This window comes from Coregonus lavaretus (assembly GCF_964263955.1).
Source record: "Coregonus lavaretus genome assembly, chromosome: 9".
Taxonomy (NCBI): Eukaryota; Metazoa; Chordata; class Actinopteri; order Salmoniformes; family Salmonidae; genus Coregonus; species Coregonus lavaretus.
This window is the reverse complement of record NC_139996.1, coordinates 51,697,445-51,725,338: the sequence shown is the minus strand read 5'-3', so window position 1 is coordinate 51,725,338 and position 27,894 is coordinate 51,697,445. Positions and strand designations below refer to the sequence as shown.

Here is a 27,894-nt window from a genome sequence, read left to right as displayed (position 1 = left end):
ACCTGTAGCGTCCAAACGGTGTGTTGAACGTTGTGAGCTTAGATGACTCTTCTGTGAGCTTGATAGCCCAGTAGCCTGATCTGGTGTCCATGACACTGAAGTAGCGTGCGCCTGCTAGCTTGTGTGTGATGCCATCTTGCGTCGGTAAGGGGTAATGGGGGCGTTTGATAGCCTTGTTCAAGTCTCTTGGGTCGAGACATACTCTGAGCTTGCCTGTGCGTGGTTTCTCCACCACCACTAACGCGTTGACCCAATCCGTCGGTTCTGTAACCTTGGTGACAATGTCAGATTGCTCCATGCTCTCCAACTCTTTCTGCAGACGGGCGCGGAGAGCAAGTGGAATCTTTCTCGGTGGGTAGACCACAGGGGTTGCGTCTGGGTCAAGGTGAATGGTACATTCTCCTGGGAATAGTCCTATTCCTGTAAAAACATCAGCAAACTCCTCCATGACATTCTCTATCTCTACTGGTGCTGTCACTGATAAAACTAGCTTGATAAGGTCCATGTCTAAACATGCTTTAAGACCTAGCACTGCAGGTGCTCGAGTGTCAACAACGTAAAAGTCCAACATCATGTCCCTTCCCTTGTATTTGCATTTGAAAGTGCATGTGCCTTTTACTGGGAGCTGTTCACCACCATAACCAGTCAGTCTGCGTGTGGTGGGCTGTAGCTCACACTCAGATGTCAAGCTTCTGTACTTATTCAGAGGAATAATGTTTACTTGTGCACCAGTGTCTAGTTTGAATTTTAGCTCTGTGCCTTGTCTTCCTATCTCAATGTCAGCAAAGGCTTGCTCTGTCTCTGATATCGGACTTTTCTGTGTCACTGAATCAATAAACAGTTGACTCTTTGATTGACATTTCATCTTCACTCACTGTATGTACTGTTTTTCCACGGTAAGCTCTGCACACTTTTGCAAAGTGATTCAATTTTCCACATTTAGTACACTGTTTGCCTTTAGCTGGGCAATTCCCCTGTTCGCCATGCACTTTGTATCCACAATATCCACATGTTTTGGGGCGTTTGGAGTCTGTGTCGCTCTGTTTTGGTTCTGTCTTTCTCCGTTCTGAAACATGCTCTCTGGGCACCGGCGGTGTGCTTTGATGTCTGCCTGACTGCGTGCACTGCTTGTTCACGTGATGCGCTCGTGCTGCCGCCTGAAATGGTTTTCATCTGAACCTGTGCTAGCTCGTGAGATCTGGCTATGTGGATAGCTTTGTCCAGCGTTAGCTCTGATCCAACATTCAAAAGTTTCTCTCTCACTCGCAGTGAGTGTATTCCAAATACAATACAGTCCCTGACCATCTCATCCTTGTTTGCATAATCACAGTCTTTCACAAGCAGACGCAGCTCAGTGACAAACTGTTCAAACGATTCGCTAGCTCCTTGTACTTTCTCATGGAATTTGTACCTAGCGAAAATTGTATTGGTCTTTGGCACAACATATGCTTCAAAACGATCGTAGTATGTTTTCAGTACCTTTGATTCAGCCTCGGTAAGTGTCCATGTGTTGTAAATGTCTCTCCCTTTTCCACCGATCCAGAGGAGCATGTAGCTGCACTTTTCCTCTTCTCCTCTTTCCTTCAGAGGACCCGTGAATATTAGCTCCACATGCTGTTTGAACTTACGCCATGCTTCGGGTAGATTTGTAGACCCCCAATCCATTCGAGGTGAAGGAACTCCAGCAAAATCCATCTTGTAGTCCTTTTACTCTGACACCATGTCTTGTTTTGTATGCTTTGTACAAAATAATAAAATGCAGGACGACAGGATATTTATAAACGTAGCTCTTTATTAACTAGCTATAACTGGCATGTTCATGTGTCTCCAGCCATGATCATCTTGAGAATGACCTTACCACCTGGGTGGTCTTAACCAATCATAGCACAGTATGATATGACAGTAGAATGCATCCAATTACAATTCAGTATGCTGACACATATGAATATTACAGGATGACCCTTCAAATAGGATTTTCCCAATCAGAGCTCGTTTTTTTTCCAGAGTTCCCAGGTGTTTTGAATGTACTGAAGTCGGAAGTTGGAGATTTCCGAGTTCACAGTTCCGAGTTCCTAGTTGTTTTGAACACGGCATCAATAAATACTTACCTGGTGCCCAAATTGATGACGTATGTTGCTCAACGAAAGTGGAGAAAAACAGATTTGGTTCAGTCAGTGGTCCTGATGAGCCCTTCCCAGCTAGCTAGTTTAGCTGTCACCCTGGCCTGATATTGGCTGCTACACTATCAAGCTACTTCCCTCTCATTACTGCGGCAAGCGGCAGCTAGGTCACTGTGCCCATGCTGTTGGGTTACCGGCTTGCAGCGCAAACTCTCCATATCGAGCAGTAGAGACTGTAGGCCTATCGTGGTGACATCCAGATGGTTACTAGTACCAAATACCAATATTACAAGTTATTTCTTGTGTAGGCTGTTATCCTACTCTAAATAAAACCAAGTGGGATGGAACAAATTGTCCTGCAAGGTAGGAAGCAACTCACTTCTGCACGCACTAGCCTCTTTGCCCTACCCTATTGCTTCGCTCCGGGAGACCCACAGATCGAACAATGAGCCAGATATTTCACCGGATGTATAAATGTGAAGCATCCGGTTGCCTTTTCCACTCACTACCAAATATGATAATGAGGAAGCCAAGTGACTGGCAGTGGGAGAAGATGGAGTGACACCGATTTTGGCCTGACATTCAGCAAATTTTCTCATCGATTAAATATTTGATCTCCATACATTTTTCTGTTTCCAAAACGAGAATATGTAACAAACAGAGTGGACTGTGTTTCGTAGACTTTACCCTTTGCCAAAGTTTTGAACAATTGCTTTGTTTAGGAGCGCAATGGCGAATTTAGTTATTGCACAGGCGCACTTCACCACAGGCGCACTTCACCGGGTAGGCGTTCCCTAACGGAAATATGCAAATAATGCTACAACGCACCAATAGGATCTCACTAGCTCGTAACTTGGTTCTGCCCACTATGATTAATTTGCTCCCATTGGAAATGACAGGCTCTGGTCGATCTTGAGAGACCTGTCACCAGAATGAAGAGGCCAGCAAGCACCTCGATGCAACATCGTTGCACTGGGCATGTCACGGTTACATTCAGATGTTAGTTAAAAAGACTGGTACCCAGTTGTCGCCAGCTAGCCAGCATAAACTAGCATGCTGGGAAGGGCCATTGAGCTTACGGAATCGTCACCACTCGACTCTCAGCTGTGCGACATACGTCAGCAAATAGGGTAATGTCTATTGCCGCGTTCACGTGCTAGTCGGAACTAGGAAAGTCAAATGTTCGACTTGCTAACTGGTTGTAGCTATTCACATGCCGCGTTCAACCAGTTATCAAGTCAGAAATGTCCGAGTTTCCTAGTTCCGACTAGTACGTGGACGCGGCATAAGACTCTATGGCGTATAGCCACAGATACTGGATATAATGACGAGATGCCTATGTCTCCGCCCTAACAATGGCATTCGTTGTCCACAGCGCGGAACAGCGGCTTCCTATCCTCTCTTTGGATTGGTGGGTACATCTCGTTATTTGAATACTTTTGGAATATTCGATGGTTGGGTGTTGACGTCAACAGCCTGTATTCAACGGAGAGTGAGATGCTATCCTAGCCTCATGAATATGAATAGACCGTCTCGAATTTCACCAGGGACAAATCAAATGTTATTTGTCACATGCTCCGAATACAACAGGCGTAGACCTTACGGTGAAATGCTTACTTACAAGCCCTTAATCAACAGGATGTCACGTGCATCACACTTATCACTACACTCATAACAACCTAAGCATTACAACTTCTATTAGATCAAAATAGAAATTCATTTTTATCTCCACTAAATTCGACACTCATTGCCCCCCCCAAAAACACCTAAATTGCTTAATAATTAATGAGTTGCTTAACGTGGACAGATTTTGGGAGGAGTAAACCCTCTCTCTTCGCCTCTTCCTCTCTGGTATAGCCTCTCCCGTTTCAGAAGTCATCATGGCGCTCGCTTCCTCAGTCAAAGGTAAGAGTCGTCTACGATAACATTGCCTAGCTAATTATTATTTTAATCAAGACAGTTTGCAAAGCAGTTTACGGCCATGTCAATTATTTCATTATGTAAAGCCTGAAATGTCTCACGTTTACTTGGGCTTCCTCACTGTCCAGGTAGCTTGTTATGCTAATGACACTTAGCTAACTAGCTAGCTAGCTAACGTTAGCTAGCAACATTACCCCTTTCATCTTTACTTGCAGTCGCCCAAAACAGTAACGTTACTTAGCTAGCTATACATCCAGTTATCTAAAGGGGAATTTCACTGCAGTATTTATTTAATGTGTTGTTGGCGAAATGATTTAGCTAACGTTAACAACTAGCTAACAATAGCGTGCTAGTAACGTTAGCGTGTTAGTCTTATCAGGCTGTAAATAATACACAATTAATTGGTATATACAGCCTGAAACTGATGCTTGCAAAATCGTGTACATTTTTCTTACGCTACAAGCCAGAATGTTGAATAAAATTACATTTAAACTTACTCTACCGGTTGTCTGTGCGGTTTGTCCTTCAGGTACTCGAAATTTGAGACAAAATAGTATTGTTTACCTGACTTTTTAGAGAGCCGGTAAGTTAGGTATATGGTTCGGCACCGATATAACGTTAAAGTGAGTTTTATATTGGATATTCAGTTTTCTCTCGTCAATAGCAATTGAACCAAGCATGCCATGACATTGGATGAGTATATTTTGTATGGCCCTGTGTCATGGGTGGGCGGATTTTGATCATTTTAGACCATTCCATTGGTCGTTAAAGGAAAGGTTCACCCATTTTAAATGTATATTGTTTTTGTGCATCTCTGAGTGATGTTCTATCGATTCCCTGGGTAATTTCATGTTTGCATGTGTATCTGAGTTATTGGTGTTCAAGCAGTCAGAAATCCGTCCGGTATGGCGTAGCACTATGATAAAGTTGCTCTCACTACACTAGAAGTTAATAGGAATACGACTTGTAGATTGTGAAAACGTCTATCATGCATGTCAGATTTCAATACTGGCCGATCTTCTCGAATGAGCCATTGATCATATTTTTGCGATATTCCTACCTTGAGAAATGTTTTATTAATGGAGGGTCTATAAGATTTTTCCTATTTGTCTGCCTCTTTAGTCCAGGGTGCATTGCATGGTGCCGTTGCCAGAGATATTATAGAAATGAGGGAATGAAGGAACGTATAATGCCCCACCAGCAGACTGTCAACCAATCGTGTTCACGTTGTCGTGCTGCGTCACGAGGTTGCTAAACTAACTGTCACACAATCCCTTCTCAAAGTCAGTGTATATGTCGAGAAACGTGCCTATTTTCCTCTGAAGTACGTAATGTCACGATTCCTAAGTTAATTATCTCGGAAAAGATTTGTAATGTTGTACTTCTTGTCGACAAAATGTGGGTTAATGTTGGGTTTTTGAGCTAGCGCCTAGTAAACTCCCATTCACTCCTTGATGGAGAGCGCTCCTTGTCCCAGAATCGCCCAGAATGTACCGCGCAGCCCATTGACGTAGCGTGGTATATCTGCCGTTGCGAATGATAGACTCCACTCTGTGAAGCACATCGAGCTGCAGGTTGAACATGGTGAGATTGTAGACACCTAAATTGATAATGCAGTTTTTTTAGGCGATTTTACAGCTAACTAGCTACTCTAAATGCTGATATTGTCTTTGGTATTATTGTATGTAGCTACATTTGCTAGCTACCTAGCTAGCTTGCCAGCCAGCCCATAGAGAGCATTGGATTGTGGATTTTGTAGTCGACTTGAGCTGCAGCAGATTTCGACAAAGATTTTCCATGTTGCTACCAACCTTATTATAATGCCAAAATGAAACATTTGTTCACAAAAAAATATTATTCTCACATATTAGTGTTATTTAACACTGTAAATTAAAGGAATGAGGGGTTTTGGGTGGATTGCTTTAAGTGAAATCTTCACCCACCTGAGGCACCCGGCCATGCAAAATGAACTCCGCCTTTGAAAATTGTAATTTCTGAATCAGGGGAGGATGGAGAAGAATCGTCACGTTTTTTTGAGAGTTTTTCATTAACATTTTTTTATTTGGATTTCAGTTAACAACAAAAAAAGGGTGATTGTTCTCCTTCCTCCCCAGGTTCAGAATATATTATTTTGTTTTCATGGCATGCTTGGTTCAATAGCTACTTACGAGAGAAAAATGTATATCCCATAAAAAAACAAATTTTAACTTGGTACCAACCTAATGGCCAGGCATCACATTAGCTTTCAGAAATCTGCATTTTCAAAACTCAGACAATCAAAAAATCTGCATTTAAACCATTTCACCAGCACTTTATATTGAAAGTCAACAGTGTTTTTCTTGCTTCAATAGAGTGATCAGAGGCGTGCAACTATAGTTTTCCTTCATACAAAATACATTAGTTCAACACATTCGGCAGAAAATAGCATCATTTTCATCAGATGACAACAGAAGTACAACGCTATTTTGGCAAGCAGCCACACAAGTAAATTAGCTTACAATGAAAAAGCCTCCAGCTGTGCCCTGGACACCATATGTGAATTGATTGCCCCCCATCTATTCTCAGAGTTCGTACTGCTTGGTGACCTAAATTGGGATATGCTTAACACCCCGGCCATCCTACAATCTAAACTAGATGCCCTCAATCTCACACAAATTATCAACGAACCTACCAGGTACAACCCTAAATCCATAAACATGGGTACCCTCATGCTTGGGACACCCAAGCAGGTCACCAGTGCTAGAAACATCTGCCCTACAATCAACGGCCAGGCCATCCACCTGTCCTATATCATCTCCAACCTAGGAGTCAAGTTTGCTCCTTCTCTATCCTTCGATGCTCACATTAAACAAATATGTAAAACATAATCTAATCCAGAACAGTGCTGCCAGGGTCCTGACCAGGACCAATAAGTCAGACCACATCACCCCGATCCTAGCCCAACTCAACTGGCTGCTGATCACTACAGGATCAACTTCAAAATCCTCATGCTTGTATTTAAAGCCTTGAATGGATTGAGCCCCACCTACATCAGTGACCTCATCTCAATCAGCGAGCCACCTCGCACTCTCCCTACTGTTTCAAATCCCCAGGACACATTTCCAAACCATGTAGGACCAAGCCGTCTGTGCCCCTTGCCTATGGAATGCTCTCCCTGACCATCTGAGTGCCACTCCATTACTCTGAACTTTTAAAACGGGCCTTAAAACCCATTTCTACAGTCTGTATTTTTCATAGTCCTAGTCCCATCTAAAATGTATTTCGCACCTAGACCATTATTGCTATTTTACCTGCCTTGATTTTTTGTCAACGATCTACACAGAATAATCTAATGTGAAAGTGGAAGAAAAATGTGAATATGTAAAAAGATTATATATATACAGTGGGGAAAAAAGTATTTAGTCAGCCACCAATTGTGCAAGTTCTCCCACTTAAAAAGATGAGAGAGGCCTGTAATTTTCATCATAGGTACACGTCAACTATGACAGACAAAATGAGAAAAAAAAATCAAGACAATCACATTGTAGGAGTTTTAATGAATTTATTTGCAAATTATGGTGGAAAATAAGTATTTGGTCAATAACAAAAGTTTCTCAATACTTTGTTATATACCCCTTGTTGGCAATGACACAGGTCAAACGTTTTCTGTAAGTCTTCACAAGGTTTTCACACACTGTTGCTGGTATTTTGGCCCATTCCTCCATGCAGATCTCCTCTAGAGCAGTGATGTTTTGGGGCTGTCGCTGGGCAACACGGACTTTCAACTCCCTCCAAAGATTTTCTATGGGGTTGAGATCTGGAGACTGGCTAGGCCACTCCAGGACCTTGAAATGCTTTTTACGAAGCCACTCCTTCGTTGCCCGGGCGGTGTGTTTGGGATCATTGTCATGCTGAAAGACCCAGCCACGTTTCATCTTCAATGCCCTTGCTGATGGAAGGAAGTTTTCACTCAAAATCTCACGATACATGGCCCCATTCATTCTTTCCTTTACACGGTCGTCCTGGTCCCTTTGCAGAAAAACAGCCCCAAAGCATGATGTTTCCACCCCCATGCTTCACAGTAGGTATGGTGTTCTTTGGATGCAACTCAGCATTCTTTGTCCTCCAAACACGACGAGTTGAGTTTTTACCAAAAAGTTCTATTTTGGTTTCATCTGACCATATGACATTCTCCCAATCCTCTTCTGGATCATCCAAATGCACTCTAGCAAACTTCAGACGGGCCTGGACATGTACTGGCTTAAGCAGGGGGACACGTCTGGCACTGCAGGATTTGAGTCCCTGGCGGCGTAGTGTGTTACTGATGGTAGGCTTTGTTACTTTGGTCCCAGCTCTCTGCAGGTCATTCACTAGGTCCCCCCGTGTGGTTCTGGGATTTTTGCTCACTGTTCTCGTGATCATTTTGACCCCACGGGGTGAGATCTTGCGTGGAGCCCCAGATCGAGGGAGATTATCAGTGGTCTTGTATGTCTTCCATTTCCTAATAATTGCTCCCACAGTTGATTTCTTCAAACCAAGCTGCTTACCTATTGCAGATTCAGTCTTCCCAGCCTGGTGCAGGTCTGCAATTTTGTTTCTGGTGTCCTTTGACAGCTCTTTGGTCTTGGCCATAGTGGAGTTTGGAGTGTGACTGTTTGAGGTTGTGGACAGGTGTATTTTATACTGATAACAAGTTCAAACAGGTGCCATTAATACAGGTAACGAGTGGAGGACAGAGGAGCCTCTTAAAGAAGAAGTTACAGGTCTGTGAGAGACAGAAATCTTGCTTGTTTGTAGGTGACCAAATACTTATTTTCCACCATAATTTGCAAATAAATTCATAAAAAATCCTACAATGTGATTTTCTGGATTTTTTCCCCTCAATTTGTCTGTCATAGTTGACGTGTACCTATGATGAAAATTACAGGCCTCTCTCATCTTTTTAAGTGGGAGAACTTGCACAATTGGTGGCTGACTAAATACTTTTTTCCCCCACTGTATATATATAAAACTACTATCTTCATTAGATAAGCATTTAACCCCCTTAGTCAATACATGTCAGAATCACCTTTTTGCAGTGATTTTAGATCTGAGTCTTTCTGCGTAAGTCTCTAAGAGCTTTGCACACCTGGATTGTACAATATTTGCACATTATTCTTTTTAAAATTCTTCAAGCTCTGTCAAGTTGGTTGTTGATCATTGCTAGACAGCCATTTTCAAGTCTTGCCATAGATTCTCAAGCCAATTTAAGTCAAAACTGTAACTAGGCCATTCAGGAACATTCAATGTCGTCTTGGTAAGCAACTCCAGTGTATATTTGGAGTTGTGTTTTAAGTTATTGTTCTGCTGAAAGGTGAATTTGTCTCCCAGTGTCTGTTGGAATGCAGACTGAACCAGGTTTTCCTCTAGGATTTTGCCTGTGCTTAGCTCTATTCCATTTCTTTTTATCCTAAAAACTCCCTAGTCCTTGTGGTTGACAAGCATACCCATAACATGATGCAGCCACCACTATGCTTGAAAATATGAAGAGTGGAACTCAGTGATGTGTTGCATTTGCCCCAAACATAACGCTTTTTGTATTCAGGACATAAGGTACATTTCTTACCACAATTTCTGCATTTTGACTTTAGTGCCTTATTGCAAAGTGGATGCATGTTTTGGAATATTTGTATTCTGTACAAGCTTCCTTCTTTTCACTCTCACAATTAGGTTAGTATTACAGTCATTAAACTCTGTTTTTAAGTCACCATTGGCCTCATGGTAAAATCCCTGTGTGGTTTCCTTCCTCTCTGGCAACTGAGTTAGGAAGGACGCCTGAATCTTTGACTGGGTGTATTGATACACCATCCAAAGTGTAATTAATAACTTCACCATGCTCAAAGGGATATTCAGTGTCTGCTTTTTAAAATCTTTAGCCATCAACCATTGGGTTCATTGCAAGGCATTGGAAAACCTCCCTTTGTGGTTGAATCTGTGTTTGAAATTCACTGCTCGACTGAGGGACCTTACAATTATCTGTATGTGTGGGGTACAGTGATGAGGTAGTCATTCAAAAATCATGTTAAACACTATTATTGCACACACAGTGAGTCCATGCAACTTATTATGTGACTTGTTAAGCACATTTTTACTCCTTAACTTATTTAGGCTTGCCATAATAAAGGGGTTGAATACTTATTGACTTAAAACATTTCAGGTTTTCATTTTTAATTCATTTGTTTTAATAACTTGAAAAACATAACTCCACTTTGACATTATAGGGTATTGTGTGTAGGCCATTGACAAAAAATCTAGATGTAATCCATTTTTAATTCAGGCTGTAACACAACAATATGTGGAAAAAGTAAAGGGGTTTGAACTTAACTGAAGGCACTGTAATAATTAAGACATTCTCAGAGCTTTGAGAACTCTGTAATGAAAAGCGCTATACAAATTAAATGTATTGTTATACATCTAGTATTTTGTATGATTAGCTACCTCCACACAAGCAACAGTGTTTCTACTGTTGGCCCATACAGGCTAATCTTTCAAAAACATTTGACATGAGGCTTGTGATGATAAGCAAGACGCGACCTCCCTTTACTAAATAGGAGCATATTTGAGTTACCTTCCTGTCCCTCATCTCTCTTTTTGCTCATGATCTTATGTGGTTTTGCTTCCTGGTGACAGTAAGCATGTTGGGTTTACAGTATGCATGCAAGTTTGAACTGTTATGAAATTAAAATGGTAGTTATGTCAGGCTTGTCATGCCCAGAAGGAAGAAATATGAGTTGCCTTACACAGATGCACAATGGACAGTTATGTGACAACAAGATGCTTGCATTTTTCTTATACTAATGTGGTGAAATGATGACCGTTGTTTTTAAATAGTAGCCACCTAGTCTCGGAAATCCCAGACCTTGGTGCAGAGCATTCCTACATTTTGGGAGGCAATCCGTCTAGAGAAACAGGTGCCTACGAGTCCATCTCGATCTCCAAATTCCAACTCGTTCCCATAACTCGTTCCCAGCTCTAGTAGGCTAGGGAAGTCACAAACATTGGGACCACTTTGTGCTGTCCCCTACATAGGCCTGCCTGACTACTTGTGATTTAGCTTTTATTCCAGCCTTGGTTCAAAAAGCCAGCAACCAAGTGGAACAAAACACATAGGTCTACATGACATTCCCCAGGCTTTTTTTTGACAGGCAAAATGAAGGGAAAGCTACATGGTGCTGATTTAAAGTGAGTCGACCACGGAGAAGGGTGAACGCTGCATGCCAAGAGGCAGAACTCTTCAAATGGCCCTCAAAGTTTCCATAGGATGTAGAGTAGAATAGACAACCATCCCAACTGCTAATACACACACACACACTTAGCATCTTGTATTTGCATGTGTTTCACTTGTACAAGCAGGTGCTATTTAATCACACTCTTTGTGTGAGGGTGGAAGAAGTAGTGGCCTAGTTGAACTCATGAGGTGTGTAAATAATGAATGTACGTGCTCTCCTCTAGGATGGGCAGTCTCTAGTGTCAGATTGATGTGTGTTTCTGTTTCCCCATACAGAGGAGCATCCTTTTAACCACCTGATTGACACGCTGAAAGATGGCGACCGGAAGTATTTCAATCCACAGAAGCTGAACGATGCAAGATACAGTGAGTGCGGGTTTGTCAGCTCCTGTGTACAACAACAATAGGCTAATGCTTGCACTTATGGGTCAAAAGATCAAACCAGAGTCAAATGATTTCCCAAAACGCAGCTTTTGTCATTATAGGACCCTGAGTTGAACTGTTCAGGTAGCATGGTCAAAACCAATAGGATGCAAATAAATGCCATTTAACAAAAAAAAAAACGAGGGTGTTTTCTGAGGGTGTTTACAATGGTCTCTCATTCCTTTCCTTTCCATAGACAAGCTGCCTCTCTCCATCCGTGTCCTCTTGGAGGCGGCCATACGCAAATGCGACGGCTTCTACGTGAAAGAAGAGGACGTCCACAACATCCTAGACTGGAGCGAGCAGCAGAATGTGGCGGAGGTGCCCTTCCCTCCTGCCCGGGTCCTGCTGCAGGACTTCACGTGAGTGTCTTTCTCTCCCTCTCCAACCTGTGATTATCCAGGTTCATCTCTTTTGATAGACAATCTTTTTTTGCAAGAGAAACCTGGTCTAAGATACCAGCAGTGTCCCTGTGTCACAGCATACTCCCTGTCTACCCCTCCAAAGACATGTAGAGTTGTAGCCATCCCCAGACCTTTTTGTTGGCTTCCTTTTTGTAGCGCCAGTAGGTGAGGTAAATGGAGTCTCTGTAATATTTTGTAGGTCAGGGCTCACCACCGGTATCCTCACAGTGTATTCTTCTCACCTCATTTTGGGCAGTTGATCAAGTGCACACAGTGTTGCTTGTTGTCATAGGAATGGGAAACAGTATTTCTCTGAACTCCAGAGAAGGGACCTTGCTCAAGGGTACAGCAACATTGCAGCACTATCTGGTTACATGATCGAATCAAGATCTTGAGCACAATTAGTTAAACTAGCCAATTGCAAAGACAGTTTCACTCATTTCTATGGTTCCACCACCTCAAAATCCCAATAGGCCTACATCTATTAAATCCTAGTGGGATCACCAATACTGTATTGCAGTGCTATCGGTCACCAGTGTTGGTTTCCCTGTGTATTATTGTTTTGTGGAGTAGTATGGTGGATCTGATGGTTGTTCCTTCCACACAGGGGCATCCCTGCCATGGTGGACCTGGCTGCCATGAGGGATGCAGTGATCAAACACGGAGTGGACCCCTGCCTGGTCAACCCTGTGTGCCCAACGGACCTCATCGTTGACCACTCGCTACAGATCGACCTCAACAAATGGTGGGCTTAAAGGGACAGTTCGCCCAAAGTTACATATTTTATCTTACGATAGCTGGGAAACCCTCCTGAGTTGGATATCTTTGTTACTGTGCTATTTCTGAAATTAACCTTTGCAGTTTCTTCATTATCCTCAGAAATGATCCTGCTCTTTCTGAAATGATCCACCCTTTCTCTGCAGTGCCATACAGAACTCCCCCAACCCTGGTGGAGGAGATGGCCAGAGCCAGGGACCTCTGTCTCGCCCCTCCCCCACCAGACCCACACCCAGAAGGGGGTCCCAGTGCGGAAGCGAGAGAGGGAGCTGCAGCAAAGGGGGCTGCAGTGACACCCCGGGAAGACCCGCCCCTGCTGTCCAGCAGATTGAGAACACCCCTCTCCTATGCCCCTTCCACCTACAACCCGTCTCTGAGTAAGAATGTATACATATTCATGAATTGCACGTTGCGTCACGCCATTGTTGTGAATATTCTCTTGAAGACTGGGGTGTATTCATTACGCCAATTCTGTTGCAAAACGTTTAGTCTGTTGCAAAAACGTGAAACCGTTTACTCCAAACGCTGTTGAATTCCAGTTTGTTGTTAAAAGGAAGTTGTAGTTCAGTTGTCTCTCTAAAAATATATATATAAAAAGTGTCTGGAAGAAGTTGGAAGGAACCCAGCGGACTTCACTCCACTTTAGAGCATGTAAGAATCAATAATTTATAGATGCTTGTGCCAAACACTTCAGACTATTCCGTTTGGAATGGCAACGTGTGGAACCATACAATTAAAATTAACTACAACTTCCATTTAAGAACCCAACAGCTTTTAGGTCACATTGAAGTGTTTGGAGTAAACAGTTTCTGTTGCAAAACGTTTTGCAACAGAATCAGCGTAAAGAATACATCCCTGGTGACTGTTGTACTTAATGCTTTCTCAATTGGCGCAGATGAAGATTTCAGCAAAAGTGCATTATAGTGGCTTGGAGATACGATGATATGTATAAAGGAGACATAATTGGTAGGAAAACCTTTTGTCATTGTGATGTCAGATTGACTTTAGATTACATTAGCTAGCTAAGATTGAGTGGAGAGGACCGGATTGGAGCTAGCTAATGTTAGCATTGCTAGGTATTTTTGACAAACTTTGCTAGCTAATGGCAATATGACCATCTGTCTAAAGTAAATTTGTCAACAACATAATGATGACAATGTTGTTTCCTACTAATTATTTGTCATTGTTTTGTTGAATATTTGTTATTTTTAAATACCTGCAGGCAACTTGTGCACTAGGTTAATAGATAAAGAAGATTGCGTTCTTCATTTCGCCTGTTGCATTATTTTTTCATTATGAAGCCGTTCCCCAAAGCAGTTGATTGAGTCACATGGCATGTTTGTTTGCAAAGAGCAAACGGAAGCTTTCGCGACGTGACGATCCACTGTTGTGCAGCTCAAGAGAGGTGATCAAGTTACACTTAGAATTCACTACTAATGTTTTCCAGCTAAATATATTGTAAGAAAAGTTTTACTATCTAAGATGTGCCAAATAAATTATCTCCAGCTCAGGGCTCCAGCTATGCTATGCTATGCTATGTAAGTGGCTAGCTTGCAAGATCAAGCTTCTTGATAACTAATATGCAGAAACAGTTTGTGATATATTGAAAACATAAACATAAAATGTACTATCTACACAAACATGTGCAACAATAATAATCATATTACTTGTATTTTTTTAAATGATCACTTTATAAACTGCACACGCACCAAAAACCCTGTTGAAACTACCACAACTTTAAAAAACACATGCGGGAGACCAAAGCGCATTCTGGAGAGAGCCTATAATAAAACACAAGGCAAGCAATTTACACAATGAAACGATGAATACACACAAATGAACGGGAGACGGAGAAGACATCCCCAATTCCATTGTTCTTGTGTCGCCATTTTAAATTAGGGATGTCATTTATGAAAATACTAAGCTGTAGTGTGGACCACAACTCAATTATTTTAGCCAGTCCTACAACAGGAAATGCATGTGAAATGTTAATGTATACTGCCTGCCAGACAAGTCAAAACAATTCTGCTGGCTTGCGCAGCAATTAAGCTGTATTTCTTAATCCAATTCTGTTCGGATCTCAAGTTCGGAATCCGAGAAGACCTCTAATTCGGGAATGCAGGTCCTGACTCCTGAGTATTGGGGTGATATATACTGTAGCGAAGCCTACCCTCTACCCTCTATAGGAGAGAGGAAAGGTGTTCATTGTCCTTCTGGTTGTTTTCTGCAGACCTGAAACAACTCTGAAAAACCAGGAGTTGGAGCTGATCCGAAACAAAGAACGGCTACAGTTCTTTAAGGTAACTTTCTCTCTCTCTCTAGTTAAAGTAAATTCAATGTGAACAAGATGCATAGATACAGAGAGTCTGCAGCAGCTATTTCCAACTGAAACCAGCACCTATAATCACACATTGTAACAAGGCTGCAACTTATTTAGGCCTGTGTAGCGCACCAGTCCAACTTTTTTCCTACGTGTTTCTCTTTTTCCCCTGAAGTGGTGCTCCAAAGCGTTCAAGAACGTGAACGTGGTGCCCCCGGACGTGGGCGCAGTCCACCAGGTTAACCTGGAGTACCTGTCTCGGGTGGTGCAGGAGAGCCAGGGCTTCATCTACCCAGACAGCGTGGTGGGCACAGACTCTCACACCACCATGATCAACGGCCTGGGCATCCTCGGCTGGGGTAAAGAACAACAACTTAAAGTTCTATCAATGTCCACACAGCAGCTAATACTGGCTGAAATCATTGGCATTTTGTAAAGTTATGAATATAACTACGGTACCCTGAAGGAGGGACATTTCACGGATGCACAACCTCACAATAGCTGTGTGTTGTACCGAGTGTACGGACTGAAATACCCATTAACCTCAAATACTAGATTAGCATCAAACAGAAAAACATCAACACATCAAAGAGAATGGATCAAAGAAAGGACTAAGAATTATGCTAAAATCACATTAATCATGGTTAATATCCAAGTTACAATGCTTTGGTGATGAAAGCGCATAAGAAGGAGATTGACGTGTGAATTAGCCAATAGCTCCATAACTTTAACACGTTTTCCTGTCTCTTCCCCGCTCGATGTCTGTCAGGTGTGGGAGGGATCGAGTCGGAGGCAGTGATGCTGGGCCAGCCCATCTCTCTGACCCTTCCCCAGGTGGTTGGCTGCAGGCTGGTAGGCTCCGTCAACACCCTGGCCACTTCCATCGATATTGTTCTGGGGATCACCAAGGTAGGCTACAGCTAAGAAATTAAACGTACTGGCACACATTTGGGGGTAGCTCAGAAATGTTGAAAACATATTCAAAGGAAAGAAGCTCCTGTACACTGCACTTGCAAAGTATAACTTTTTATTGATTGCTAGCATTTCAGTAACACAGTTATATAACGTTGAACCACCTTTAGGCCTATCTGTCTTGTTAATTTCCTTTGTATTATCTATATTGTCATTGACCACTCCTGAGTGGCGCAGTGGTCTAAGGCACTGCATCGCAGTGCTAACTGTGCCACTAGAGATCCTGGTTCGAATCCAGGCTCTGTCGCAGCCGGCCGCGACCGGGAGACTCATGGGCGGCGCACAATTGGCCCAGCGTCGTCCAGGGTAGGGGAGGGAATGGCCGGCAGGGATGTAGCTCAGTTGATAGAGCATGGCGTTTGCAACGCCAGGGTTGTGGGTTCGATTCCCACGGGGGGCCAGTATAAAAATAAAAAAAAATTATTCACTAACTGTAAGTCGCTCTGGATAAGAGCGTCTGCTAAATGACTAAAATGTATATGTATTGTAAAGTACATGATGGAGATGTTTTAAATGCACTGTCAAGCCTGATTCGATGTGTTCTCCATCTCAGCACCTTCGTCAGGCGGGCATAGCTGGGAAGTTTGTGGAGTTCTTTGGTCCCGGCGTGTCCCAGCTGTCTGTCCCAGACAGGACCACCATCGCCAACATGTGTCCCGAGTACAATGCCACCGTCAGCTTCTTCCCTGTCGACCATGTCACACTCAAGCACTTTAAGCAAACAAGTAAGACAGGAAGCTGTCACTAGCCTGTTTCCAGGTCTGTTGTGCTGTCTTGCCAACCTATCTGGTCATTGGCGTAACAATGACCATAGGAGTTGGCAAGACAGCACAAGCAGAGCTGGGACCAGGCTACACTGTCACTTCTGAGGCTGGGATGTGTGTTAGGTAAAACATTTAGATTTATGTGCATGCTATTTGGAACATGCTAACAGAAGCTGTACTAATTGTTTTTCACTCAGCAATGTTAATGCTAAATTAAACAAACCCAAATTCGGTCTACAGACTACTTTCTTGGTTTCCATAAGGTGGGGTAAATTTGTCATTTGGCTGAACTATCCCTTGATGTTTATACTGTTGCATCTGTGGCATGTAATGTTAAAACTTGATGTTTTCGTTTGCTCTCAGACTTTACTGAGGAGAAACTTCAATTATTGGAGGCTTATCTGAAGGCTGTGAAACTCTTCAGGAGCTATGAGGACTCGTCAGAAGACCCACAATATTCTGAGGTATTCTTTTAGTCTTTTCAGATATTAGTGGCCAACAAGCAGAGGAAGCTATGGAGGAATATTGGTCCATATTACAAAGTGCATCGTTATCCTGTTTCACAATCAAAGATGTACAGTTATGTTGTCCCTGTTTTCTCTAAAGGTGATTGAGATCAACCTGAGTTCCATGGTGCCCCATGTGAGTGGGCCCAAAAGGCCCCAGGACAGGGTGGCCGTCAGCAGCATGAAGGAGGACTTCCAGAGCTGTCTCAACGAGAAGGTAACATATCAGTCAGACACCTCAGGTCAAGGAAGTCGAGACAACTCCAATACTTGAGATCATCAGACAATTAGCCTATTCATATTTTAGTTTGCATAGCACCAGAAAAGTAAAACTGCCCATTAAGGGAAAATGTCCTATATAAGGCTTTTCATTGGTTCATCTCAAATGAATCAATCATATGACCCTTGTTCATTACAACTTAATATGAGTGATAAATACTTCTGTTAGAATGACCTGGTTTTGTCTGTTACTTAGAAAGGGGTGAGATCCCTGCCACATCTTCTGGCTGTAAAATAATGAAAGTATTGATTAGTTCATTTAATTGTGTTTCTCTTTCCAGGTGGGTTTCAAAGGGTTCCACATCTCCAAGGAGAAGCAGGAGAGCCTGGTACCGTTCCTCCACGGTGGTCAGGAGTACAAGTTGGCCCACGGCTCTGTTGTCATCGCAGCCGTCATCAGCTGCACCAACAACTGCAACCCCTCCGTCATGCTGACCGCAGGTGAGACACGGTACTATATTCCCAGGTTTTCCAGAAATCCCAATTGAAGTTTTGGGAAAGTGTCAGGAATTTTGCCAATGCACCTGGTATCGCCTTTTGATTGACAGGTTTGCTGGCCAAGAAAGCGGTGGAGGCGGGCCTTATCGTCAAGCCTTATATCCGCACCAGCCTGGCTCCTGGCAGCGGCATGGTCACCCACTACCTCAACACCAGTGGAGTACTGCCTTACCTCAGCCAGCTAGGGTGAGGACACACATGTCACGGGCGATATCTGAACCCGGGTCTCCCACGGGAGAAACCAATGTCTCGACCGTTAGACCAAGAGAACATTTCCTCTTGGGCCGAGGGCTAACACAGGTTTTAAAGTCGCAGGCAGGGCTACCTCATCACGAGAACCATAAGCAACTATGTACCCAACTCGTGTCCACCCCACACACACATCACTTGATTATGCATAATTGGCTTACTGAATATTCAGGAGTAGAATATTAGATAATTGTTCCTCATATCTGACTTAGGTTTGAGGTGATAGGCTATGGATGTGCCACCTGCGTTGGAAACACTGCACCTTTACCAGAGACCGTCACTGAAGCTATAAAAGAGGTACTTGAACAAACTCTATTAACTTGGTTACTATTCACTGCAGAGCTGTGAATGAATAAGACTGTATTCCAGAATGAAGTATTTTGGAGATATTATCCAATGTTGTATGTTAATTTGATCCTTGAAAAAAAGAAAATACACTTGACTGCCTCCTTAACGCACTCTGTTGTTAAAAGCTTTTGACCACATGCGTGGCTAGAGAGCGTGACGGAGAGGTTTTATAGGAAGGTCTAACCTTCCTCATGCGCCTCTGTAGGGGGACTTGGTGGCCTGCGGAGTGCTGTCTGGGAACCGACACTTTGAGGGACGCCTATGTGACTGTGTCAGGGCCAACTACCTGGCCTCTCCGCCCCTAGTAGTGGCGTACGCCATCGCCGGTACCGTCAGCATCAACTTCGAGAAAGAGCCTCTGGGTGAGTGAACAACATCGCATGTTTCAAACCTCAAGACCACATTTTGACGTTTGTTTGACACTTTATTTCAATAATTTGGCTCCTGTCTTCTACACTTTTTGATACCATTAATGAACTACCGTTCACTTTCTGTGATAGTCCAAAAAAGTTATCTGGGGGGTCCAAAATGTTTTCCTGGGGGACTCCAATGGAAGGTCAAAAACCTAATGTGTTAGCATGTTTGTAACCCTGTTGAGTAATGACGCTGGAGGGTATAGCTGCCGTTTTACGGGCTTCTAGCCAAATGCATTATTTTTCACGTTGTTTGTAACTTATTTTTTAAATTATTGTGTACATAAGGTTGCTGCTACCGTCTCTTATGAAAGAAATAACTTCTGGATTACTCACCTCGAACTGGACAAAGATTTTTTCTTTAACGAGTCCGACGCGAAGGATATACTGTCTATTTGTCAATAACAGCTGGTGCGTGATGTCTAATATTAAAAAAGTCTTGAGGTTTTGCTCGCCTGAGGTAGAGTACCTTATGATAAGCTGTAGACCACACTTTCTACCAAGAGAGTTCTCATCTATATTATTAGTAGCCGTCTATTTACCCCCACAAACCGATGCTGGCACTAAGACTGAACTCAATGAGCTGTATAAGGCCATAAGCAAACAAGAAAATGCTCATCCAGAAGCGGCGCCCCTAGTGGCTGGGGACTTTAATGCAGGCAAACTTAAATCCGTTTGATCTAATTTCTACCAGCATGTCACATGTGCAACCAGAGGAAAAAAAAACTCTAGACCACCTTTACTCCACACACAGAGACGCATACAAAGCACTCCCTCGCCCTCCATTTGGCAAATCTGACCATAATTCTATCCTCCTGATTCCTGCTTACAAGCAAAAACTTAAGCAGGAAGTACCAGTGACTCGCTCAATACGGAGGTGGTCAGATGATGCGGATGCTACGCTACAGGACTGTTTTCCTAGCACAGACTGGAATATGTTCCGGGATTCATCCAATGTCATTGAGGAGTATACCACCTCAGTCATCAGCTTCATCAATAAGTGCATCGACAACGTCGTCCCCACAGTGACCGTACGTACATATCCCAACCCGAAGCCATGGATCAGGCAACAACCGCATCGAGCTAAAGGCTAGAGCTGCCGCTTTCAAGGAGCGGGACACTAATCCGGACACTTTATAAGAAATCCCGCTACGCCCTCAGACGAACCATCAAACAGGCGAAGTGTCAATACAGGATTAAGACTGAATCCTACTACACCGGCTCTGACGCTCGTCGAATGTGGCCTGGCTTGAAAACTATTACGGACTACAAAGGGAAACCCAGCTGTGAGCTGCCCAGTGACGCGAGCCAACCAGACAAGTGCCTTTTATGCCTTTTATGCTCGCTTCGAGGCAAGCAACACTGAAGCATGCATGAGAGCACCAGCTGTTCTGGACAACTGTGTGATAAGGCTTGCGGTAGCCGATGTGAGCAAGACCTTTAAACAGGTCAACATTCACAAAGCCGCAGGGCCAGACGGATTACCAGGACGTGTACTCAAAGCATGCGCGGACCAACTGGCAAGTATCTTCACTGACATTTTCAACCGAGTCTGTAATACCTACGTTTCAAGCAGACCACCATAGTCCCTGTGCCCTAGGAAGCGAAGGTAACCTGCCTAAATTATTACCGACGGGCTGCCCCCAGGTGGTAAGGGTAGGCAACAACACGTCTACCACGCTGATCCTCAATACTGGGGCCCCTCAGGGGTGCATGCTTAGTCCCCTCCTGTACTCCCTCTTCACCTACGACTGCGTGGCCAAACACAACTCCAACACCATCATTAAGATTGCTGACGACACAACAGTGGTAGGCCTGATCACCGACAATGATGAGACAGCCTATAGGGAGGAGGTCAGAGACCTGGCAGTGTGGTGCCAGGACAACAACCTCTCCCTCAATGTGAGCAAGACAAAGGAGCTGATTTTGGACTACAGGAAAAGGCGGGCCGAACACGCCCCCATTCACATCGACGGGGCTGTAGTGGAGCTTCCTTCCATCCAGGACCTATATACTAGGCAGTGTCAGAGGAAACCCAAAAAATGGTCAAAGACTCCAGTCACCCAAGTCATAGACTGTTCTCGCTGCTACCGCACGGCAAGTGGTATCGGAGCGCCAAGTCTAGGACCAAAAGGCTTCTTAACAGCTTCAACCCCCAAGCCATAAGACTGCTGAAGAATTAATCAAATGGTCACCCGGACTATTTACATTGACACCCCCCCACCCCCCTTCCATTTGTTTTTACACTGCTGCTACCCGCTGTCTATTATCTATGTATAAGCACTTTACCCCTACCTACATGTACAAATTACCTCGACTAACCTGTACCCCCACACATTGACTCGGTACCGGTACCCCCTGTATATAGCCTCATTATTATTTTATTGTGTTACTATTTCTTCAACTGCATTGTTGATTAAGAGCTTGTAAGTATTTCACGGTAAGGTCTACACCTGTTGTATTCGGCGCATGTGACAGATGAAGTTTATTTGGTGTAGGTGTGACCTCTGAGGGGAAGGAGGTGTACCTGCGGGACGTGTGGCCCACCAGGGAGGAGGTGCAGCACATAGAGCAGGACAAGGTCATCTCTTCCATGTTCACAGAGCTCCGTGCCAGAAGGGAGGTGAGGGTCTGTCCTTTTGAAACAGTTGATGGTCATACCGAACTCTACCAACTGAACGTATTCCAAGCTTGTAAGTTTAGGGTTGGCTCCCTCTCTTGAGTCTCTTTTTTTCTTTCTCAACCTATTCAAGTTTCATTACGGTGTGCTGTTTGTCACTCTGTTACAGAAAGGGAACACGTTTTGGAACAGCCTTGAATGTCCAGAGTCTGTGGTTTTCCCATGGGATCCCAAATCCACATACATCCGCTCTCCTTCCTTCTTTAACAAACTTGTGAGTCTCTTATTTTTTGTGTGGAAAATTACTCAGAAATGTACAACAATAATAAACACTTTTAAGAAGGGAGATAATTTAAGAAGTAGGTATATGTATTTCATATATTCAAAGCGTAATGGATAGTTTGTTGAAACATATTAGCATCACGTTAAGCTGAATTCATAGTTCAGATCTACTCTGGGCCCTGGTTGTATATGACCTCTCCCCTCTCTCCCAGTGTAAAGAGGTCCAACCGCCCCAGTCCATAGAGAACGCCCACGCCCTGCTGTTCCTGGGAGACAAGGTGACCACCGACCACATCTCCCCTGCCGGGAGCATCGCCAGGGTCAGCGCTGCTGCCAGGTACCTGGTGAGCAAACGGTGAGCACCCTATAATTTATCTCTACGTGGTACGCAAACTGCTGCAGCATTTTACCAGAGGCTGGGTTGTTCAAACTCTTCACCTCCATGTCATGTATTTATATGTGGTATGCAGAGTGCTACTGTAGCATTTTTACCAGGGACAGGAGCAAATGTTTTGGTAAACTGTCAGTGGGACTCAGGAGGAAAGCAGTTGAGGTATCCCCCTCCTGTTTGACCTTTTAAATTCTGGATTTCTCACTCTCAGCCTTACACCACGAGAGTTCAATTCGTACGGCGCCCGGAGGGGAAACGACGCGGTGATGACCCGAGGGACGTTCGCCAGCATCAAACTCCAGAACCGATTCATCGGCAAACCGGGCCCCAAGACCCTGCACATTCCGTCAGGCCAGACGGTAAGTGAGAGAGGGGGTCAAGTCTATAAACGGTGCGCATAATTTGTGCTCTTCATTCAGCTCTGTACGGAAGGGAATAAGTATCTCCCTGCCACTCACGATCTGATAACCCAAGCAAACGCTTCAAGTGAAGTATCAAAATGCCTTATTACAAATAACATTAGATTTTATGGTGGATATGCAATTCATCTTTGCAGTAAATGTAAATGGAGAGAGGAAAATATACATGATTTCGGCCAAGTTGTTTAACAGTGTGGTTTTTTTCTGTTAGCTGGACGTGTTTGAGGCAGTAGAGCGCTACCAGAGAGACGGGGTTCCCCTCATCATCCTGGCAGGGAAGCAGTACGGCTCGGGAAACTCTCGGGACTGGGCGGCCAAAGGACCCTACCTACTGGTAAAGGCTACATTCCACACCCAAGAGCCTCGTGTCACATCCCAGTAAAACTGGCTTCTGGGTGGAGCTCATTCTTTGACACTTTTTTTAAACACTCTTTAACACTTGAAGTGTTGCAAGATTTTTTTATATATATATATTTTTTTAAATAACTAGATGCAGTACAACCGAGATCAGGGTGTTCGACGTGATGTTGGCTGCAGATCTGGTTCTGTACTATAGGTGGCACCATGTGCTCTTTTTAAAGGAGGGCCCCTATCTCTTAAAGGCCCTAGGATCCATGTGTACAGGGACGGTCAGCCAGTCACTAGGACGACAACCCAACTTGGGATGAGGGAAGGTTTTAGCGGGTGGAATATTGGAAGAATCTTTAGAGGTTTACTTAGTCCCAGCTACAGTATGCTTAACACTGCAAATATCATGGTACAGCTACACTACATGACCAAAAGTATGTGGACACCTGCTCGTCGAACATCTCATTCCAAAATCATGGGCATTAATATGGAGTTGGTCTCCCCTTTGCTGCTATAACAGCCTCCACTCTTCTGGTAAGGCTTTCCTCTAGATGTTAGAAAATTGCTGCGGGGACTTGCTTCCTTTCAGCCACAAGAGCATTAGTGAGGTCGGGCACTGATGTTGGGCGATTAGGCGTGGCTCGCAGTCAGCGTTCCAATTAATTCCAAAGGTGTTCGATGGGGTTGAGGTCAGGATTCTGTGCAGGCCAGTCAAGTTCTTCCACACCGATCTCGACAAGCCATTTCTGTATGGACCTCGCTTTGTGCACATGGGCATTGTCATGCAGAAACAGGAAAGGGCCTTGCCCAAACTGTTGCCACAAAGTTGGAAGCAGATAATCGTCTAGAATGTCATTGTATGCTGTAGCCTTAAGATTTCCCTTCACTGGAACTAAGGAGCCTAGCCCGAACCATGAAAAACAGCCCCAGACCATTATTCCTCCTCCACCAAACTTTACAGTTGGCACTATGCATTCGGGCAGGTAGCATTCTCCTGGCATCCACCAAACCCAGATTACTCAGTCGGACTGCCAGATGGTGAAGCGTGATTCATCACTCCAGAGAACGCATTTCCACTGCTCCAGAGTCCAATGGCGGCGAGCTTTACACCACTCCAGCCAATGCTTTTAATTCCGCTTGGTGATCTTAGGCTTGTGTGCGGCTGATTGGCCTTGGAAACCCATTTCATGAAGCTCCCGACGAACACTTCTTGTGCTGATGTTGCTTCCAGTGACAGTTTGGAACTCTGTAGTGTGTTGCAACCGAGGACAGATTATTTTTACGCGCTACACACCATCACTCGGCGGTCCCGTTCTGTGAGCTTGTGTGGCCTACCACTTTGCGACTGAGCCGTTGTTGCTCCTAGACGTTTCCACTTCACAATAACAGCACTTAAAGTTGAACGAGGCAGCTCTAGCAGGGCAGAAATTTCACAAACTGACTTTTTGGAAAGGTGGCATCCTATGACGGTGCCATGCTGAAGGTCACTGAGATCTTCAGTAAGGCCATTCTACTGCCAATGTTTGTCTATGGAGATTGCATGGCGGTGTCCTCGATTTTATAAACCTGTCAGCAACTGGTGTGTCTGAAATAGCCGAATCCACTAATTTGAAGGGTTGTCCACATACTTTTGTATATATAGTGTATGTGGACACTTATCATAGTACTTCTTAATGGTAAGTTTATAAACATATATTATGGTAAGTTTACTCAACTTGTATCTCATTATGGTAAGTGAGGAAATACAGTGCCTTTGGAAAGTATTCAGACCCCTTGACTTTTTCCACATTTTGTTAGGTTACAGCATTATTCTAACATTTATTACATTGTTTTTTCCCCTCATCAATCTACACACAATACCCCATAATGACAAAGCAAAAACTGGTTTTTAGAAATGTTTACTAATTTATTAAAAAATACAAATATTAAACATTTACATAAATATTCAGACCCTTTACTCAGTACTTTGTTGAAGCACCTTTGGCAGCGATTACAGCCTTGAGTCTTCTTGGGTATGACGCGTCTCCCATTCTTCTCTGCAAATCCTCTCAAGCTCTGTCAGGTTGGATGAGGAGCGTTGCTGCACAGCTATTTTCAGGTCTCTTCAGAGATGTTCAATCGGGTTCAAGTCCGGGCTCTGGCTGGGCCACTCAAGGACATTCAGATACTTGTCCCGAAGCCACTCCTGCGTTGTCCTGGCTGTGTGCTTAGGGCCGTTGTCCTGTTGGAAGGTGAACTTTTAACCCAGTCTGAGGTCCTGAGTGCTCTGGAGCAGGATCTCTCTGTACTTTGCTCCGTTCATCTTTGCCTCAAACCTGACTAGTCTCCCAGTCCCTGCCGCTGAAAAACATCCCCACAGCATGATGCTGCCACCACCATGTTTCACCGTAAGGATGGTGCCAGGTTTCCTCCAGACATGACTCTTGGCATTCAGGCCAAAGAGTTCAATCTTCGTTTCATCAGATCAGAGAATCTAGTTTCTCATGGTCTGAGAGTCTTTAGGTGCCTTTTGGCAAACTCCAAGCGGGCTGTCATGTGCCTTTTACTGAGGAGTGGCTTCCGTCCGGCCACTCTACCATAAAGGCCTGATTGGTGGAGTGCTGCAGAGATGGTTGTTCTTCTGGAAGGTTCTCCCATCTCCACAGAGGAACTCTAGAGCTCTGTCAGTGACCATCAGGTTCTTGGTCACCTCCCTGACCAAGACCCTTCTCCCCCGACTGCTCAGTTTGGCCAGGCGGCCAGCTCTAGGAAGAGTCTTGGTGGTTCCAAACTTCTTCCATTTAATAATGATGGAGGCCACTGTGTTCTTGGGGACCTTCAATGCTGTAGACATTTTTTGGTGCCCTTCCCCAGGTCTATGCCTCGACACAATCCTGTCTCGGAGCTCTACGGACAATTCCTTCGACATTATGGCTTGTTTTTTACTTTGACATGCACTGTCAACTGTGGGACCTTATATAGACAGGTGTGTGCCTTTCCAAATCATGTCAATCAATTGAATTTACCACAGGTGGACTCCAATCAAGTTGTAGAAACATCTCAAGGATGATCATTGGAAACAGGATGCACCTGAGCTCAATTTCGAGTCTCATAGCAAAGGTTCTGAATAATTATGTAAATAAGGTATTACTGTTTATTTTTTATTTTTAATACATTTGCAAACATTTATAAAAACCAGTTTTTGCTTTGTCATTATGGGGTATTGTGTGTAGATTGATGAGGGGGAAAAAACAATTTTAATCAATTTTAGAGTGAGGCTGTAACCTAACAAAATGTGGGAAAAGTCAAGGGGTCTGAATACCTTCCGTAGGCACTGGAAGTAAAGCTAGTTATAATTGTAATGGCATAGCAGATAATACCTGGCTAAAAGAGAAGGAATATAATATATATTGTTTACAGGAAACTCACTCTACACCTTTAGACAAAGTTGAATGGAAAAAGTACTGGGGGGGTGAAATATTTTTCTCCCATGGGGAAAAAAAACTCAAAAGGGGTGATGATATTAATTAACAATCATTTGGAACAAATGTTCAAACAGATCCGCAAGGAAGGTGTGGATCCTTTTAAATTTGTTATTGGACCATAAACAGATTTGGCTCATTAATCTATATGGTCCAAATAATGATGATCCACACTTCTTTGAAAATATATATAATAATTTATCGAGCTTACAGGCGATACGTGACTCAATTATTATGGTGGGAGATTATAATACGGTTTTAAGTTCCTCAATGGACCGTAAAGGAAATCACACTACAAACTACCATCCTCATGCAAATTACGAATATTATGGATATATTGGAACTAGTGGATATATGGTGGCTTAAATATCCTGACCTAGTGAGATGTACATGGTGGAGGCTCAATCAAGCTAGTTGTCTTGATTACTTTCTTATGTCATTTTTGCTGGCACCAAAAGTTGAGTGTTGATAGGGGACAGAATGCAGTCGGACCATCAAATAATTGGTATACACATTACTCTTACAGAATTTCCGCGAGGGCGACGATATTGGAAATGTTTTCAAAGCCTACTGGATGACAACTTGTTTTTAACAACTGACTTTTTATGTAACATAGGTACAGGAGATCCTCTTATTGTATGGGACACTTTTTAAATGTGCCTTTAGAGGCCATGCAATTCAATACTCATCTTTAAAACAAAAACAATTTAGGTCAAAAGAGCATCTTAAAAAAGGAAATAGAGGAACTAACGGTACAGATAGATAGCAATAAAATCTGTAACAAAGAGGCACAGAATAAGTTAGAGGAAAAACAAAAAGAAATGGAGGAACTTATTCAAGAAAGATAAAGTGTAATATATTATAAAAATAAAGCAAACTGGATGGAATATTAGGTCAAATGCACCAAATATATTTTTTTCTCTTCAACATAGAAATGCTGCCAAAAATAATTTACGGAAACTTCTCACAAATGACAGTCATCCATGATTCACCTAACAATATTTTGAAAGAAGAAGCCAAGTACTTTAAGCATATGTTTTCATTTAAGTCTCCTCCATCTCCACTAACTGAAGTTCTTTTTTTATGAATAGTGTAAAATTAACAGCTATACAGAAACACTCATGTGAAGGCCTA

At 43.4% G+C, this 27,894-nt stretch overlaps 1 protein-coding gene across 1 annotated transcript in view; it reads left to right on the top strand.

Moving 5' to 3' along the window:
• Positions 1-3,323: 3,323 nt before the first annotated feature.
• The window catches only part of ireb2 (iron-responsive element binding protein 2), a 35,770-nt gene continuing 11,199 nt past the window's right edge, over positions 3,324-27,894 (top strand). Inside the window, exons 1-21 of the mRNA XM_084168805.1 lie at positions 3,324-3,531; positions 3,978-4,025; positions 11,563-11,652; positions 11,906-12,071; positions 12,721-12,858; positions 13,037-13,267; positions 15,121-15,190; positions 15,386-15,569; positions 15,980-16,119; positions 16,736-16,907; positions 17,310-17,410; positions 17,553-17,669; positions 18,013-18,172; positions 18,280-18,415; positions 18,691-18,775; positions 19,032-19,188; positions 21,738-21,862; positions 22,029-22,133; positions 22,354-22,496; positions 22,744-22,891; positions 23,163-23,285. Of these exons, the coding sequence (XP_084024931.1) occupies positions 4,001-4,025; positions 11,563-11,652; positions 11,906-12,071; positions 12,721-12,858; positions 13,037-13,267; positions 15,121-15,190; positions 15,386-15,569; positions 15,980-16,119; positions 16,736-16,907; positions 17,310-17,410; positions 17,553-17,669; positions 18,013-18,172; positions 18,280-18,415; positions 18,691-18,775; positions 19,032-19,188; positions 21,738-21,862; positions 22,029-22,133; positions 22,354-22,496; positions 22,744-22,891; positions 23,163-23,285 (2,616 nt within the window). The 5' untranslated portion in view covers positions 3,324-3,531; positions 3,978-4,000. The remainder of the gene's footprint in view (positions 3,532-3,977; positions 4,026-11,562; positions 11,653-11,905; positions 12,072-12,720; positions 12,859-13,036; positions 13,268-15,120; positions 15,191-15,385; positions 15,570-15,979; positions 16,120-16,735; positions 16,908-17,309; positions 17,411-17,552; positions 17,670-18,012; positions 18,173-18,279; positions 18,416-18,690; positions 18,776-19,031; positions 19,189-21,737; positions 21,863-22,028; positions 22,134-22,353; positions 22,497-22,743; positions 22,892-23,162; positions 23,286-27,894) is intronic.